This window comes from Huiozyma naganishii, chromosome 8, assembly GCF_000348985.1.
Source record: "Huiozyma naganishii CBS 8797 chromosome 8, complete genome".
NCBI classification, from domain to species: Eukaryota; Fungi; Ascomycota; class Saccharomycetes; order Saccharomycetales; family Saccharomycetaceae; genus Huiozyma; species Huiozyma naganishii.
Window position 1 is genome coordinate 81,916 of NC_035929.1, and position 17,298 is coordinate 99,213.

General features: G+C 47.3%; 9 protein-coding genes across 9 annotated transcripts; 6 read left to right on the forward strand and 3 right to left on the reverse strand.

The window, feature by feature from the left end:
• Window positions 1–571: 571 nt before the first annotated feature.
• MNR2 (putative Mg(2+) transporter MNR2) lies at window positions 572–3,664 on the forward strand (the record flags this gene model as incomplete). Its single annotated transcript, XM_022609303.1, has 1 exon — window positions 572–3,664. The coding sequence occupies one exon, from the start codon at window positions 572–574 to the stop codon at window positions 3,662–3,664; it is 3,093 nt and encodes a 1,030-aa protein (XP_022465713.1).
• Window positions 3,665–3,771: 107 nt separating this feature from the next.
• On the reverse strand, window positions 3,772–4,254 carry KNAG0H00530 (uncharacterized protein; the record flags this gene model as incomplete). Its single annotated transcript, XM_022609304.1, has 1 exon — window positions 3,772–4,254. The coding sequence occupies one exon, from the start codon at window positions 4,252–4,254 to the stop codon at window positions 3,772–3,774; it is 483 nt and encodes a 160-aa protein (XP_022465714.1).
• A 336-nt stretch (window positions 4,255–4,590) lies between these two features.
• On the forward strand, window positions 4,591–5,214 carry KNAG0H00540 (uncharacterized protein; the record flags this gene model as incomplete). The annotated part of the gene is made up of 1 exon (XM_022609305.1): window positions 4,591–5,214. The coding sequence occupies one exon, from the start codon at window positions 4,591–4,593 to the stop codon at window positions 5,212–5,214; it is 624 nt and encodes a 207-aa protein (XP_022465715.1).
• Window positions 5,215–5,359: 145 nt separating this feature from the next.
• On the forward strand, window positions 5,360–7,222 carry MSN4 (stress-responsive transcriptional activator MSN4; the record flags this gene model as incomplete). Its single annotated transcript, XM_022609306.1, has 1 exon — window positions 5,360–7,222. The coding sequence occupies one exon, from the start codon at window positions 5,360–5,362 to the stop codon at window positions 7,220–7,222; it is 1,863 nt and encodes a 620-aa protein (XP_022465716.1).
• A 364-nt stretch (window positions 7,223–7,586) lies between these two features.
• Window positions 7,587–9,353, forward strand: ELM1 (serine/threonine protein kinase ELM1; the record flags this gene model as incomplete). Its single annotated transcript, XM_022609308.1, has 1 exon — window positions 7,587–9,353. The coding sequence occupies one exon, from the start codon at window positions 7,587–7,589 to the stop codon at window positions 9,351–9,353; it is 1,767 nt and encodes a 588-aa protein (XP_022465717.1).
• A 149-nt stretch (window positions 9,354–9,502) lies between these two features.
• On the reverse strand, window positions 9,503–10,912 carry ARP9 (Arp9p; the record flags this gene model as incomplete). The annotated part of the gene is made up of 1 exon (XM_022609309.1): window positions 9,503–10,912. One exon carries the CDS (start codon window positions 10,910–10,912, stop codon window positions 9,503–9,505), a length of 1,410 nt encoding a protein of 469 aa, XP_022465718.1.
• A 347-nt stretch (window positions 10,913–11,259) lies between these two features.
• Window positions 11,260–12,021, forward strand: CSE4 (centromeric DNA-binding histone H3-like protein CSE4; the record flags this gene model as incomplete). Its single annotated transcript, XM_022609310.1, has 1 exon — window positions 11,260–12,021. The coding sequence occupies one exon, from the start codon at window positions 11,260–11,262 to the stop codon at window positions 12,019–12,021; it is 762 nt and encodes a 253-aa protein (XP_022465719.1).
• A 408-nt stretch (window positions 12,022–12,429) lies between these two features.
• Window positions 12,430–15,201, forward strand: KNAG0H00590 (uncharacterized protein; the record flags this gene model as incomplete). The annotated part of the gene is made up of 1 exon (XM_022609311.1): window positions 12,430–15,201. One exon carries the CDS (start codon window positions 12,430–12,432, stop codon window positions 15,199–15,201), a length of 2,772 nt encoding a protein of 923 aa, XP_022465720.1.
• A 365-nt stretch (window positions 15,202–15,566) lies between these two features.
• Window positions 15,567–16,520, reverse strand: KNAG0H00600 (Frag1/DRAM/Sfk1 family protein; the record flags this gene model as incomplete). Its single annotated transcript, XM_022609312.1, has 1 exon — window positions 15,567–16,520. The coding sequence occupies one exon, from the start codon at window positions 16,518–16,520 to the stop codon at window positions 15,567–15,569; it is 954 nt and encodes a 317-aa protein (XP_022465721.1).
• Between the last annotated feature and the right edge of the window lie 778 nt (window positions 16,521–17,298).

A 17,298-nucleotide genomic window follows, 5' to 3' on the forward strand; every position in this document is an offset into this window, starting at 1 on the left:
GCGGGCGATCTGCCGTCGGTTGGGTGTGTTAAGCAGGTATGATTGGGTCTCTGTGATGGCATCATGGGAAGGGCAAGGTACGTGTGAGTGTGTTGTGTGTTCTGCAGTTCGAAGAGACGGCAATCACTGTTTCCAATATTTTTTACCAAAGCTGGTGCCTTGTTTCAAGAAATGGTACAAGATTTTGCAGAGGTATATACATGGCACAACTGCATCACGACATCCCCAATACGTAATCCATTTCGGGTGCCCTACACCTTGTTCCCTGGCGTCTCTGCCGGTCCCATTTTGTGACACTTTTTGCGTTAAAAGAAGTCGATTTTGAGTCGTTTTTTTGTTGTTTTCAGTTTCTTTGACGTCGAAGCGATGAGACCGACACAAGAGGGAAAGAGACGGTGAGACGGTATCGCTAAAGCAGCAGGTTACAGCACGAAATAATTGGAGAGTGTACGTAGACGTACCGATTTTCCATGTCCAGTTAGAAGTCTTTGATCAACTGGGTATTAGAAGATAAAAAAGAGGGGGGAAAAGACACTTACCGCGTACATTGCTATTCTGACTCATCTCCTCCATGGATCGATTGAACAGGGAACGCGTGCCGCTGCTGGCGAGTAACAGGGACCGACGTGCCGGCCACAAACGGGTGTCGTCCGCGACAAACCTGGAGAGGGACCACCACGATGCAGCTACAGACTTCGATAACGCAGACTCTTGGGGGATCCTGCACGAGTCTGACACAGAGTACGACCTGGAGCGCGGCGATGGGGTGTTCGGGTTGCACAGACACAGGGGGGACAACAGCATGCAGGACCTTGCGAACTCGGTGAACACCAGAAACCACGCGTTTATAGACCACAGGCCCACGGGCAGCGGGAACGGCGACCCGTATCTCTCCAACGGCAAACTGGTGACCCCGAAACTGCGCAGGAAGTCCAGTGTGCGGTCCGTGAAACCGTACACCAAACAACAACCCAAGAGTGGGAAGTCCAAGAGGGGAAGCAAGCGTGCCTCCCGTGCCGCTGGAACCACGGGGACAGATGATGACGTTGTCATCGACGTCGATGCTTTGCTCCAGCACGTTCAGAAAAACACCACAGGTGTAGCATCAACAACGGACAGTCGCCAGGATAACCGCGGCAATGTGCTCCCTGCAACTCTGCGGGACGACGCGGCCTTTGCCGCCGAGAGGGACTCACAGCGAGCGAGCACTTCTTCAAAATCGACATCCACCTCGTTCTCAGATGAGAATGAGTACAACTCTAGACCGTCGTCGAGGAACTCGTCCTCGAACTCATCACTTGACGACGTGTGTCTCGTGGAGGAGAACGACATCGTCGAAAAAGTTTGGCCAGACGTCGCGGTACTAGAAGAGTTCTCAAGGGAGGAAATAGAAAGACTCAGACGGCAGGCCCTCGAGGATGCAGAACAGTTCCATTTCCACTACGACGACACAGAGGAGGACGACACGCAGTCGTCGCTGTCCAATAGGCACAACAGGGGCAACGACAAGTCCCAGAATGGAATTTTCTTCTCACACCCGATAGTGACCAATATCGACGTACCTGAATTGGGGAACAAGAAGATCAACGAGGCAGAACACTTGGAAAAACTGGGGAGACTGAGACCGAAAAAGATTACGCCATGGCATTTGATGCAAAGACCACACGCCAATGCACAACTAAACTCGAGTTTCGGCAAGAACTCGACTATCATGGGTACGACCAACGGCGGGACCATCGATGGCAGCGAGGGGAACACGGCCATGAGGGACAATTTTCTTGTCGGCAGAAACATCCAGTACCCGCACCACATTATTTCGAACAATCCTGAACATTTCAGATTCGCCTACTTTAGAATGGATCTGGATTCTACTGTGCATTCTCCGACAATCTCAGGACTGTTGCAGCCGGGACAGAAGTTCGATGATCTGTTTGTGAGCTCCGTCTATGCGCCACACGCACACAACCAGGACTGGCTCGACGAGAGGAGCGACACCCCGAATAAACTCACATCTCCATCCCCGCCACATTACCACAACAGCGGGATCTTAACCGCCACTGGTCCTTCCTCGACAACGCTGCCCCAATTACAACAGCAGCAGCAACAACAACAGCAGACAGGCCCCTTACAAAGCATCCTGGGTAAAAACGCGTCGACGTTATCAAGGACGGTAAGCAACGGTGCAATGATGATGACCGCAGCAGATAGCGTTCCGCCCTTCTGGCTAGATGTTGTAAACCCAACGGAGGAGGAGATGAAAGTGTTGAGTAAAGCATTCGGAATCCATCCCTTGACGACGGAGGACATTTTCCTAGGGGAGGTCCGCGAAAAGGTCGAACTGTTCAAAGACTACTACCTGATTTGTTTCAGAAGTTTCGACATTGTGGCCGAGAGGCACACGAGGAAGAAGAAGGATGGCGGGAACAATTCCAAATTGGAGACGATAAATGAGTCGCACACCAATGGTACGAACGGCGATGATGCCTCCTCAAACATGGGGGCACCATCTCGTTGGTTAAAGAATATATTTAAAAAGAACAGAAGAAGGTCGTCGACGTACTCAACGAACACGACCGACTACGGGTCAATGACAAAGAGGCGGCGGCAGAGTATTATGAAGAAGAAAGAGGAGAAGGAAAAGTTCAAGAGGAAGTCAGGGGACAGACACAAGCCACGAGCCGGTGAGTTAGAGCCCTTGAATGTTTACATTATTGTGTTCCGGACTGGTGTCCTGACTTTCCATTTTGCTCCTACCCCACACCCTATCAACGTCAGGCGGAGGGCCCGTTTGTTGAAGGATTATCTAAACGTCACTGCGGATTGGATCGCCTACGCTTTGATCGATGATATAACAGACGCGTTTGGTCCCATGATTGAATTGATCGAGGACGAGGTTTACGACATAGAGGACGCAATCTTGAAGATGAACCATAACGGCAATTCGTCTGATTCTGACTCTAGTGATTCCGATTCTAGTTCCGACAGCGATAGCAGCGATTCTTCGCGTGATTCGGTGAGACTGTACGACAGGAGGTCTAGACGTACTGCGTTCTCTGACCGTTCTGGGGCGACTCCGACGAGGTCCTCACGGACGCGTAGTTTCACAAGTTCGAATTCGTCGCGCAGTAGTAGGTCCTCGGATATGTCTACCTTCAATGTGAACCTAATTGGGTGGAAGAAGAAAGGTGATATGTTGAGACGGATTGGTGAGTGTCGTAAGCGAGTGATGAGTATTTTGAGGCTTCTTGGCGCCAAGGCTGATGTGATTAAAGGTTTTGCGAAACGGTACAATGGGCAATGGGATTCTGTGCCACAAGCTGAGATTGGGATGTACTTGGACGATATTCAAGATCATATCATTACGATGGTTTCCTCGTTGAATCACTACGAGAAGTTACTGAGTAGATCGCATTCGAACTACTTGGCGCAGATCAACATTGATATGACCAAAGTGAACAACGACATGAACGATGTGTTGGGCAAGATTACGATCCTTGGTACGATTGTGTTACCGATGAACGTTGTTACTGGTCTGTGGGGGATGAATGTTCTAGTTCCAGGTCAATTCAACGAATCCTTGCAGTGGTTCTTCGGGATCCTGTCCTGCATGGTTGTACTGGCATACATTGGGTACGTGTACACTAAGAAGAGGTTTGGATTTTGAGTTATTTCCCGTGGTCTCTTCTCTCTTTTTCGTATGCGTTAACTGTATTACTTATTAATCTATATACGGGTGGGAGATGTCTCTCGCCGCCTGGAGTACGCCCCCCCTCATATCAATCTAGAGGTAATTTTTGCACCGATTGGCTGTTTCACCAATTTTTTCTCGTCGACATGTGGCTTTATATCATTTTTCTCTAAATTCTTGGTCTCCTGTTGTTTAGCGACCTCGTTATTAAAATTTTCCTTAATAATTTTCCTCTTAATGTCATTCTCCTGTTGCTGTTGTTGCGCTGAAGCGACCACGGCACCACCACCGTTAAGGTTTGCCGGCTGTCCCTGCCGTTGCTTATTCTTTCTTATCTCATCCGCGATCTCTTGCATCGAGTTTTCATCGTGTTCCAACTCGTAATCGGGCATTCTGTTGAGATCCGAATACCCTACCCTCAGGACGAGGAACACACCTAGCAACAGCAGACAGTAGATGACGACTTTCTTCATCGGGGTGGTCAACCACGAACGCCTCTTGTCGTACCGCGACCCGTTCTTGTACCGTGGGAGCATATCTTTCTTCCTCCTAACACCGCCCTGCATAATTGTGAAGACGTATGTACGAGCGGTTCAGAAATGATATAATCAAGAAGACGGTGCAAGGGAACCAGATTTCCTCCAAAGTCCCCGCTGCAAGCACTCGTCACTGACGTAAACGCGATGTTTTCAACGTACGTGGAACGTACGTTGGGGGGGGGAACACGAATTTTCCAAAGCGAGAGAAGATCGCAAACGGCAGGGTGTTACCCGGATACCCCTCCCACGCTTGCGACCCCACCCCCACCCCGTCGGCAGAACCCCCACGCCAGACGCAGAGGCGGGTAACAGGAGGCGCACAGAAGAGGGCATGGGGCCCCGCGGTGGCCCAAAGCGGCCATAATGCCAGAGCACCAGCGCTGCCCCTATTCCGCTACCGTTCCGGGCTGTTGCTGTGGCAGCCCAGAGAAACACCCGCAGCGCGCCGCGGGACCGTGCATTCCGATTGGCCAGACAAGTCCGCCCCGGGGTGGAGGCCACAGGCCCACAGACGCTGCGCGCAGCGGCGTGTTCCCAAAGGGGAAGGCAGCTGGAATCTGCCCAGAGGGTGGGGCCGCTCTGTTCCGACCCGCCTCTTTTGCCGTTTTGGGATACCGCCCGCATGCCTTCCGTGGGGCCCTCGAGGACTCGTGGAAGGTAGGCAACTCTGGGTTGCGGTTGGTGCTACTGCGCTGCGGGAGGCTGTCTTTGCTTGTGCGTGGTAGTGTGTCCCCCGGTGCAGCAGCTGGTGGCGGGAAGCCTGCCCGCGTGTGCCAACTGTTAAGAATATATATACGTGCAGGAGACCGGCCGGAGGACCGAAGTTGTCTCGCTTTCTTGCTTTACTTGCTTTGCTTGCTTTGCTGGTTGGATCTTCAGTACCAACTGCAGGAATTGGTAGATTTGGGCAGTGCGAAGGTACAAGAACGAGAGTCGTTTGTACGGTTCGTTTTTTCAGCTTATTTAGCATCCATTGCTCAGTGTTAGGGACCAGTTATTTATTTTCGAGACGCTAGATTCCTGCGTCTTTGGCCCTCCGTCACGTTACGACAGAGAAAAAGATATTAAATTAAAGAAAAAATAAACGGGCAGTAAAGCTTATCTTGTCTTTCTTTTTCATTCCCTTAGAAGTATGCTGTCAACAGCTTCTACAGTGAGAGGGTTGGAGAGTGCTCAATTCCCAAATATAAGCCTGGATACGGCGATTGAAAGTGCAAATATGGCCCAAAGTGGCGAGGAGGCAGGCGGCACAGCAGATGTGTCTAACAATGCTCGTTTGAACTTCGATAACACAACGGCGACAGATAAACCAGCAGTGGCTACTCCAGATCTCAATTACTACTTGAATTACTCAGTGGAGTCCCCCGCAGCGGCAACGGACTCGAGTACCACGCCGGTGAGTGTTTCGAACAGCAAGAAACTGGCTCCAAATACGGACAGTTCGGAAACAAATACCCATTCGCAACGTGATAACAGCAGCAGCAACAACTCCGATAACGTACTCGCGAGTCCAGCAATGTCGTCCCCATCGATATCGTCGTCGACCACAAAGCTCAACACGGCAAACAGCAGTCTTGCCAACATATCGAAGCTGAATTTCAGGTTCAACTATATCAACAACAATATCAACTCGCTCACCGCGGATGATCTCCAGGAACTGTCTAGCCCAACGGCAATGACTGACCTCCTCGAAATGCTGGACTCCAAGGAGATAGAGAGACAATCGCAAAGAATACCCCAGCAACAACAACAACAACAACTGATATCCCCGCACCAGTTGGTAAACAACAGGCTCTCCACGAAACACAACTCGTTCTTGGATAACAACCGCAACAGTATAGCAGATATCCCAGACCAGTCCGCCCTAGATGAGGTGCTCGACGATTTTGTGTCCAACGAGTTCGACTCCAACGACCTCCTCTTCGGGAACAGCCTCAGCGAAACAGTCACCGATGACCAGTTCCCCTCGCTGACCGACACGAGGAATTCCATTTCCCACAACGTCGATTTCTGGAACATGTCAGAGGTCCCGCAGGCAAGGGACAACTCCAAGACAGACAAACAGGCCACGGGGCAAGGTGACGGTGACGGTGACGGTGACGGTGACGTGAACGCGAAGAGAGACAGTATCGTCACTTTGAACAACGAACTGTCGCAAGTGTTGAACGACTACAATATGAACTTCAACGAGGGTGAGTCAACGGCACCCACAAACACGGAAAGGTCACCCATAGGGGACGCAGTGCTGAGGTCCCCCAGAAATAGTTACTCTGCCCTGCGGCAGCGGTCGTCGCTGCCCACGATATCAAGCAACGCACTGTTCAATAACCTGTATGAGGGTGCCGGCGGGTTGCCCTCGGAGGGCACCAGTAACGGGAACAGTGCAGAGAACGCGCTGTTTTCAGATACCGAGGAGAGCGACGAGGACAAGTTCAATCTCGGGAACTCGTTAATGACGGACCCAATCGCGGAGACGACGACCACACAGGAGGGGAAGTTCATCAAACCTTCGATGATGCTAGCCGATACAAACACCGTCGCCGCTGAGCTCGCTATGAAGGGAATCTCCAAGTTTGAGACGTTCCCAACAATAGACCCGCAGCCGTACGCGCACCCTACGAAGATCGAGAAGAGAAGATCGATATCGAATATGCCCTCTTTCAACATGTCCGGCACCTCGGGCTCCCTAGTCTCATCGTCCTCGTCGTCACTCGCGGGCGCGAGGAGGAAATCCACAATTGGCGTCATACGAACCCCCTCGATGTCGCAGGACTCGCTGAACCTCGCTGCCACGCTGGTATCCCTGGAGGACAAACCTTTCAAGTGTGGGCAGTGTGTCAAGGCGTTCAAAAGAAGCGAACACCTGAAGCGGCACGTGAGGTCCGTCCACTCTAACGATAGACCTTTCGCTTGCACGTTATGCGAGAAAAAATTTAGCAGAAGCGACAACTTATCTCAGCACTTGAAAACGCACAAGAAACATGGCGATTTTTAGACAGAATCCCAGAAACGACGACACACCTTATGGTACAGAATCCTCCACTCAATATAGGCAATACTAATATCAAGCAAAATATCAATAATATATAATATTATGTATGTGTCCATACCCTATACATGACGATTTTTTTATAAATGCAGTGGATTCATGTTCCTCTCACGGTGCAATGACAGGGTCAGTCGTGTCCTGTTCTTGGTGCACTAACTCTTTCAATCCGTCCATAATTAAGAGAATAAAAACAGTAACAAAAAACAAAACAAACATAAAAAATCGTATCTGCGCAGAGTTATTCAAAGTGTGTAAGTAACGGACATTAACCTCCCGATACCGCTATTTTGAATCCCCACTGCATGAGCCGATGTTCAATCAGTCTACGAGGAAATCCAGGATACCCACCCTGCTTGGAGATTCACCCTTCCAATGCACGGACCTACCTCTCGATTTCGACTACAAACAGCACGTGAAATCGTACAACGATGTGATCAACTTGAACAATGCCAGGATCCAATCGTCCACGAGAGGGTACATTCACAAGGAGAACGTCGCCAGTAACTACAAGATTGCAAAAAAAATTGGCAAGGGCCAATTTGGGGTCGTATACAAAGCTCACGATCTGCGGAAAGGCGGCGTCGTGGCGCTCAAAAAAATGAACAAGCGAGGTAATGAGATGTCTATGTTTGGGATGAACCAGATCTTGCGCCAGATAGAGTTTTGGAACTCGTTGCAATGGTTTGGCCCCCTTGTCGGAGACGAAGTCACAATGCTTATCAACTTGTTCAAGATACGATGGGAGATATTTATTATGTCGAAGTTGATCAAGAACCGCTATTTTATTCAATTTATTGAGTGCATTGACCAACCCGAGACCCCTGACGTTTGGATGGTCTTGGAATGGTGCAACTTGGGCGAGTTGCAATGGAAAAGAGAAAAAGCAAACTCACTACTACCGCAATGGGTGCAATTCCTTCCCCATGTTACTAGCGTGCAAGAGGTCACAATTGCATGCATCGAAGATTTATCAAAGGCGTTAAAGTTTTTAAAGAAAAATGGTATCGTCCATAGAGATGTCAAACCTTCCAATATTTTACTGGATGGCAACACTCAAACTTTCAAACTGACTGATTTCGGATGCAGTGTTCTAAGCCCGACAATGGCGGAGTTCGATGTCGCTGCTGTATCTTCAGAGTTTATACAGGATGCCTTCCATCGCGAGTTGTATAAAATTGTAGGGACACCTGCGTTTATCCCACCAGAGCTGTGCAATTTCACTAATGGGAATAAGAATGGCGAGGAGGCCATTGATGGATTCAAAATTGATATATGGGCTCTTGGTGTGACTTTATATTGCCTTCTGTTCAATGAAGTGCCGTTTTTTGGGGAGAACGAGTTTAGCACATACAACAAAATCGTCACCGAATCACTATTGGATAGGCTGGACGGATCGTCGCTTACCGATCTCGTCGTAAGGAGGTTACTGGATAAAGATCCTAACACTCGAATCGATATAGAAGAATTACTCCCGCAAGTGGAGATCGCGCGGAAATCTGTCTCTAAGACACTCAAGGGACGCGGTAGGAATAAAAATGGATCTCTCAAAAAAATGTGGAAGAAAGTTTGGAAGGGGAAGAGTAGCAATCCCACCTCGGCTCCGAAAAATACGATTTCTACTGCAAATGAGGATATAACAATAGTCGAATCTTTTGATTCTCTACCGTCAGTGCGATCGTCCTCTTTTGAAGGAGACCTGGAAGATGAACCGACGCAAATTGTCAACCTTATTAAATTCGACTCTCACGAGCTGCATCATAGGCACAGGGAGGACCAGGAACATCAAATTGTAAATGATGATAGGTCAAGAGCACTGGATCGGAGGACTACTTATGTATCGGATAATTCAATTGACGTCCCCACACCAATAAAGAAATTGATAAGAATTAAGGGCACACCTGAGAAGAGCGAGGGGTATACGGACCATGCATCAGCTACTCCCACAAAGAAGAACCATAATCAAACTTGTTTACCGGAATCTAGGAATATCATCGATTTCAAGCATTTCACTGATACAAATGTTGGCCAATCTTCAGATAGCTTCAAGGACTATCTGCATTTTGTTGACGAAATATAAACCCTCATGCATTTAAGTATTTAATAACTAGAAAGGAATAATTAGAATACTCACATACTCTCCCTCCGAGTTTTGAGGAATTTCGTGCTCACTCCCGTAAAAAGTTCTCACTGCTTTATTATTACACAACTTACAAGCATAAGTACTACTTAAACTGCAATATCCCACAAACATGAGGGTCCAGTCTCATCATATTTACTTTTCGAGATATAGTTGACATCTCTTGAATGAGTAAATATCTGCTTAGCGACAATTTGGGCGCCGAGAAACGAAATGTCAGCGTAGCCGTGTTTCTTCCAATTAGGGAAATATTCAGGGTACTTTGAAAGTTTGATTACGGTAGGAATTTGCGAGTACTCCAATGTTGGAACAACGGAGGTGTCCATAAATTTATTCTTACTTCTTTTGTAAGCGGGAAGTGCTTCCAACGCGGCTTGCTCTCGTGAATTCTTCTCCTCTTCAGGTTCAATGACTAGATGATCTTTCACCAATTTGGCAATCAACCCCTCTTTAAACCCCTGGATGGAGCTGGTCGCACCTGTGATGATTATATTTTCCCAGGCAATTTGTGCCTTTGCAACGTCTGGTATGTTGTTCATGACGGCACCTGTTCTCTCGGATATCTTTGCGATCAGCTCGTCACAGCCCTGAAACCTTTGCTTACCAATCGTGACCTCGTTCCCCTGGGAATCCCAAAACGAGTTGGTCTCCATCTCTGAATTGGGGACGTTCTTCTTCTTCTCATTTTTCATTCTTTCTCTCTCCTCTAAAACTTCTCTGGGATCACGGCCGGAGGTAACAAGATCCACTACATTCAATGAGCCTTCTTCTTCATCCTCGACACCATCTTCACCGGCAGTATCCAAAATCTTGTGGAACTTTTTCATGTCGTCGTTGACTACTTCGAAGATGTGCGATTTTTTAAGGATTTCGATGTCCTCGTCTGACAGGTGAGGAAGTAGTTTCTTGAGTGTTTGGTTTATACGGTCCCCTCCCATTTTCAATCTACTCCCAATGTAGGCCAATGCCGTGTAGTCTATCACAGGGACAATATCGGTGTAGCTGGTCCCAATATCAATGATGATAGAGTTCGGCTGCGATACCAAGGCGTACGTGGTTGCGAGGGCAGACGACAGCAGAAACAAACTGCTCATTTGCAAATGCTCGAATACAAACTGCGTGATCCTTTCGCATTGGATCTGAGACCATTTGTGGCTTGTCAGCAACAACAGGGGGATGTTCGCCAGTTGAAACTCAAAAGCGCTTGGGTTATTCACCGACTGCTTGGCCAGGATCGATCCGTAAACCAGTTTCAAAAACTGCAAAAACGCAGGAAGGTCGGCAATCAGCCCATCTTTTATCGGAGACACCTCGACAGATGTCTCCGTCGGCTCAGAAAAGTACTTATTCTTTTTGTCACTGCCCACTTCCTTATATATTCTCGTTGGAATCTCTAATTCGGGCACAGTAAACGCCTCGTCGTTCAGCCCAAATTGAACCAGCGTCGTAGCAGACTCGGGATACACTATCAGAATGGAGTCTAATCTGAATGGAGCCATCGTATCCGTGTTTTCCGCTACCCAGTGTCAGTGTGTATCGCGGCAGAACCCTCTTGGTAGACGTGCAACCACTTTGAGCTTCTGAACTGTTGATTATTTCATCGCATTGAATAAAAGTGAACAAACAAAAAGTTTCAATGTTAATCGCTTTAAGAAGTCGTCTGAAACGATTCGTAGCAACTGCATCTACAAACCAACACTCCTCAGTACACTTGCTTGCAGTTCCAGTGGGTAAAGTCTGTGCAACAGGTGGGGAACTTTAAAGGAGTGTGTGTGACGTTTATTAACGGTAGAGGGAGAAAGAGAACACTAAGCATCAAAAACAAACGCGTGAAAGTAGGTCAAATATGCAGAAACAACAATTTGATAGTAGCGATTGGGATCTGTTGCCCACCGCGCCGCTGACTACTGACCAGGAGAAAATCAATGAGAGAGCGCGGGAACTTCTGGAGAGAAACCGGAGGTACGGGAGACTGCTGAAAACGGGCGGCGATCCGCTCCCAGAGCGAAGGCGGTACGAAAGAGACCTGGACTCAACAGATATACAGGATGGGGACGTTGTCTCCAATAGTGGTCCGTACGAGAACGAGCTCGACATATCGCACGTTCCGGACGATTTCGATGAAGAATTTGAAGACAGATCTGAATCAGAGGTCTTAAGTACCGTTAACGGTACAAATTCCATAATAGCGCCGCGGTCCGTCGAGACTCGTAGATACCAAAGGCCAAATAAGTTTGGCCAACTGGAGAAGAAGATCAAAGATATACAGAGGAAGAGAATTGACGGAACTGCGGCCCAACAGGGGAAGAAATTTAGACCGAGTAATTTGGCTTTGTACGAAATCAGGAAGTACCAACAATCCACGGACCTTTTAATATCAAAGATACCATTTGCTCGATTGGTCAAAGAGGTTGCCAGTGACTTTGTATGGGAGAGCGAACCCCTAACTTGGCAGTCGATGGCGATCTTGGCATTGCAAGAAGCAAGCGAGGCTTATCTGGTGGGCCTCTTGGAACATGCCAATCTACTGGCTTTGCACGCGAAAAGAGTCACAGTGACCAAAAAGGACATACAATTGGCTAGACGGATCAGAGGTCAGTTTATCTAGTTGATTACATCCTACCATTACCAGATGGTACCGAACACTCTCGCCGCCCCAGAGAGTTGAACCTCAGACATAAAACGAAAAAAAAGGGAAATCGCGTAATAATGAAGGGTACACGGCCCTTTAAAGGTTGCGGAGTCGTGCTCCTCCGGAAGGGGACGTACTAATAATTCGTCGTCAGAGTACCAGGATACTGCTGCTCGATGATATTCTCCTGGACTTAGGGTACTCCTAAGGGTACCCCTTTAATTGCATTTGAGCTCGCTTCGGGGTTTTGGTATTTAAAGAAATTGTTGCCAGCGGGGTTCTTCTTACTCAAACGTTTCTTAAAGTTGTCGCCCCCCGCTCTCTCTCTCTTCATTGATTGTTTCACAGGACATAAGAAATTACATACTGCTAAGAGGTACTATAATGTCATTAGTATCTGCAGTGCCTAACGTGCGCAAAAATGCACTCGAGGAAGGGACGGTTCAAGGTTCTGTCAAAGTAGAGAAATTTGAAGCTGCAGTGGCAGCCCAGAAACTGTCAGCCGAGCAGACGAAGATAGTTACGACTACGACTACTACGGTGCGTGCCAAGAGGAGTAAAAGTACCCCTGATAAGCACGACGATGACCATCAGGCGGTTCCACGGTCTATGAGGTCGGCTGCATCTAGTCAGTTGCAGTCGTACCAGAAACCAGGCGCCCCGCTAAGCAAAGAAGCACTGTACAAGGTTAAAATGAAATACGGGGTGTACGACTCACCTGCAACAAAAAGGAACAGTGGTGGTTTGGATAGCTTTCCTTCTGTTGGATACGCTGCAAATTCCGCGGTCCAGGATTCGGTTATGATGGGGAGATACGAACAGCAAATGGACCTAAACAGGGATGCAATCAGCGCCGCACAGAGTTTAAGCAAGGTGCTAATTACAGAGGAGAGCTTATTGGACTTCGGTAACGAAGCTGACAGTGCGAAAAAAGACAGAGACTATCTTTATTCACACAACTCTGCAGCCGCTGTTTATAAAAATGCGCCTGATATCATTTTGCGCACGTTTGAAACTCCGGAGAACCCAGATGTTAGAAAACAGATGAACCTATCTAAAGTTTTAACTGGCGCGGAAAGGAAAGCTAATAACAGAATCAAGAAAAGATACGTAGATGAATCTCCAGAGATGATAATCAAAAGAAACGAGAACGCCTTGAGTGCAGCTTATGCGGTACATCCTAGCGAACGTTTACCAGAACACTTTTCAGCGGAGGAACGACACAGACGGGACCTGGAGAAGCAAAAGTTGGAGATTGTTAAACACATGACTTCGGACAAAGTTTGGAAACTTGCCCAAGAAAAAACTGAGAAAAGATTACGCGAGCAGACAGAGCTTTATGATTCAGAAACTTTGGTCTACGGTAACATGGATTACAACAGAGCCGCTGTGAAAGTGGCGATCAATAACTTGAAAAAGTCGCATCTTGCAGAATCTAAACTTCTTGAGAAGACTCAGGGGAGAATCAACATTGGTAAGGATGTGTGGTTGAAGAATAATGATATTGATGATCTCGCCAGGGATTTGGTGAAACCAATACTGAAGGAGGTTGACGAACGAGCTACAGCGCAGAGGAAGATAGACGTCCTGATTGATAAGAGGATTGAGGCTTATACACAAAGTTGGAACGACTGGAAATCTCTGCAGTTAACGCGTAATAAGAATGATATCGAGCTTGTTGAAAGAATTAAAAAATCTCAGTCTTATGAAAAATCTGAATTAAATTCCTCGAATGAGCAGAAATACAATGCAATGGTCTCCGAAATGGATTCAAAAATATCGGCAAAGAAACAGGAACTAGCTAAAGTACAGAAACGTAGAGCCGAGCTATCGACTAAACTCCAACAAGAATTGGTGGCCACAGTGACTGAGCAAAAGAAGCGGTTATCTAGTTGGATGCTTGTTCAACAACAGGGATTGATTTCAGCGAAGAATGAAGAAACCAAGATGCTTCAACCTTACCTGAATGATCTGCAAGTCAGTGAAACGACTGATAGTCGTCTAAGAAGTGATATCGAGGCAATCAAGATTGAAATGAGAGATGTACAAAACGAAATCCAACTTCACGATAACAACATAATCAATCTGGAAAATGACTTGCAATTATTGATTTCCGGAACTGAACGTGGCGATGTTGCTTCTGATGAGCATAGATCTATGCTCTCTTTTAAGTCCAAAACCAAGAAAGAACAAATGAGCAAAGAACGCCACGAATCACAGGTAAAAGCACTCAAAGGAAGGAAATCAGATGAAGTAAAAGCACTTGACTCGAGCAGAGCTAAACTAGCGTCCTTAGAGAAGCAACTGGCTGCAAACGAAAAGGAATTGGGGGTCAACACTGCTAGGCTGACCAAAAATCGTGACGTAGTAAGAAAGTTTAAGTCTTTGCAACAATCGGATAGTGCCGCAGAGAAGTACGGTAACAAGGACGATTTAGACCAGTCAGTTAACCGTGCCATATCATCCGTCGGATTTGTTAGCAATATTGATGATGTGAGTTCTCTCTCTGAAGAAAGCAGCTTGACCCATTCCTTGGCTGACGTAGGAGAGGTTATGCAAGCGGAAAGGGCCCAAAACATGGGCAGACCTACCATGGTCAACGCTGCAGATGACTCTCCAGTGGAAGGTAGTGCAAGTGATGCGGCTCCATCTGCCTCTGCTCGGTCGGTTACTGGGGTTAGCGGTATTGTGGGAGCCCCCGCTGAGAATTTGAGCGCGCGCGCTAAACCGGTGCAGAGTTCACCTACTAGGTTGCCCCATAAGAATTCGCCAAATCAGGAGAAGTTTTCGAAGCCGCCAAAAGTGAGTAAAAACAAAAGATGGATGGAGCATTTTTTCCTTGGTTCTAATGCGAACCGCAGAAATCCTGCTAATACGAGACATTATTCCAAGCCGAATGTTACATCGCCTTTAGTTCAGCAACCCCCAATTCAGGCAAGAACTTCTGTTGAAGAAATGCAGACCAGGGTGAGCACTCCATCATTCACTGGGTTCTCTCAAGGGTCCATTGAGAATGATAATGAAGTTAGGGGTCTTTCGGGTGTTGTGGAAGGCGTATCTCAAAAAAATGTTACGATTGCAGATACGACGGAGCACCCAGTTGCGCCTAAAGACGTTGAGGGCAAGAGGGACAGTCTGTTTAAAGAAGTGTTTTAAAGGGGAAAAGATTCACCATTTCGTCGCGAGCTATAATTTTTTATACAACTTTTATCGGATTTTTCCTTTTACCTCTTCTTTTTATTTTCTACCAAGTTTAAGTTTCTATAATTTTGTTTCTGTAATTCGTACTTTAATCCTAATAACTATTGAACAGGGAGTTTGCCGCGAGATATAAGGATTATTAAAGGGACTTCACCCAGTGGCACCTTTTTTTTACAAAGTCAGTTGAGGAAAGAATCCCTACATGCATGTTATAAATCATGTCTTGACATTATAAGGAGATTACTTATGAAGGAAAAAAAATAAATGGATGGTATTAAAGGGTATACTATATTAGAAAGCACGCCGTTGTTGATGCATTATTATACTGGAGGAGGACGTTCCTCGTACCAATGCATATTCTGGGGGTTATCTAAACTTGTCTCTGTCGAAGTTGTTGGTTCGTCTAAAACTTTGGTTGATGTAGTGGTTTGGTCATTGTATCTTTTCTCCAAGTACTTGTCGAATTTGTAGTATCCTGACATTGCGTCTGAGGAGACGTTTGGCCAGTACTTTGATTTTCTCCAACGGGTCCCTAAGTAGAAATCAACGGACATGATAATAAAGAATACACCGAGCCAGAATGCGAGAAGCCATTCGAATTTTGCACTTGTCGAATTGTTATCGATGGCACCGAAACAGATGGCCCAAATAATGGCACATATCACCCAGAGTAGTTTGATGATGGCGCTAATGGTAAATTTGTTCCACCTGTACCCTGCCCACTGGTACCACCGCAAATTTTCCACATCAACGACCCCTGATTCATAGGTTTGCCTTGGGTGAATGAGAGCGTAATGTCTCCCCATGGAAAAGTACTCCCCAGTCAGGCAGCAGATGGAGAGAAACATGAATACTATAAATATACAAACCATTGCCGTGTGGACGTGTGGGTACAGGGCCGTTGAGAAGATGGTACAGAATAGCAGACCCAATTCACCTATTGTCGCGAGCACAATTGCCGCGAGGATGAAGTTTCTTTCATGTATTGTGAACCAGGGGTTCATTTTGAACCAATGTCTCTGTGCGAACTCCAACACGATGCACAGTACGTATCCGATACCCTGCCATCCAGCACACGAGATGAAGAGCGGTCTGAGGTTCGTGGCCCCAATATCTGAGATGTACACTGGGAATTGGTCCGTGTGCATGAACCAGTATATAGGGTGTCCCTGTGCTGCCCAAACCACCAGCATGGCTATCAGCATCCCGTACCAGGGAATGAAAGCGATCCAAGGGACCAAGAACGAAGCATTGCCAGGTTTAACGAATTTCATCACGACGAGTCGAGAGAAAAGAACCGCGGAGATTTGTGGACAAGATGCGGAGGGGATTAAGTATCTTATGTCTACGAGAGATGTCTAGCACACACACCCACGTACGCACACACATATATATATCTATTACACATTCGACAAAACAAGGCTTGAAAACATTTCAGGGTATCCCTATGACGCGATACCTCCGCCCCCCTCTACGAGCTGCAGATGCCGGTTTCCCTTAGGGTATTAGGCCAAATCACCCACATACACCGGTATATATATATATACATTTATATTTATATACCCGTTGCCAAGCCATTAAATTTGAGTAAAGAGATTGGGAAGGTTTTTGTGGGGGGAATCTTTGGAGCTTATTGTGTTTGGGAAGGCCTTTTAGGGGACAGTAGGGGCGGCTCGTTTCCCTCGCTGCGGCGAGTTCTCTGCAGTTCCCCCCCGCAGACAAAACCGGCCGCAGCAAAACACCCAATGACGTCATGGGTACTGACCCGCGCTGAAACGTTCCACCCACGAACTGCCCACCCCTAAACAGGAAATTCAAGATTGCACAGTTTTTGGCAAGATGGGAGCCGATAGGCGTTACCGGAATGGGTCAGTGTTACCCTCTTCCACTCTCCCACGTGACGCATTTCCGCTTTTCCCTTGTTTGCTTTCCCCCCTTAACCCCTCCCCCCTCGCCCCGTTCCTTCGTTTGCCCCCCACCTCCCACGCCCATTTCTGTGCACCGCCCGTGGAACAATGCAAGTTCCTTAGAATGCCCAAGATATGATTGCTT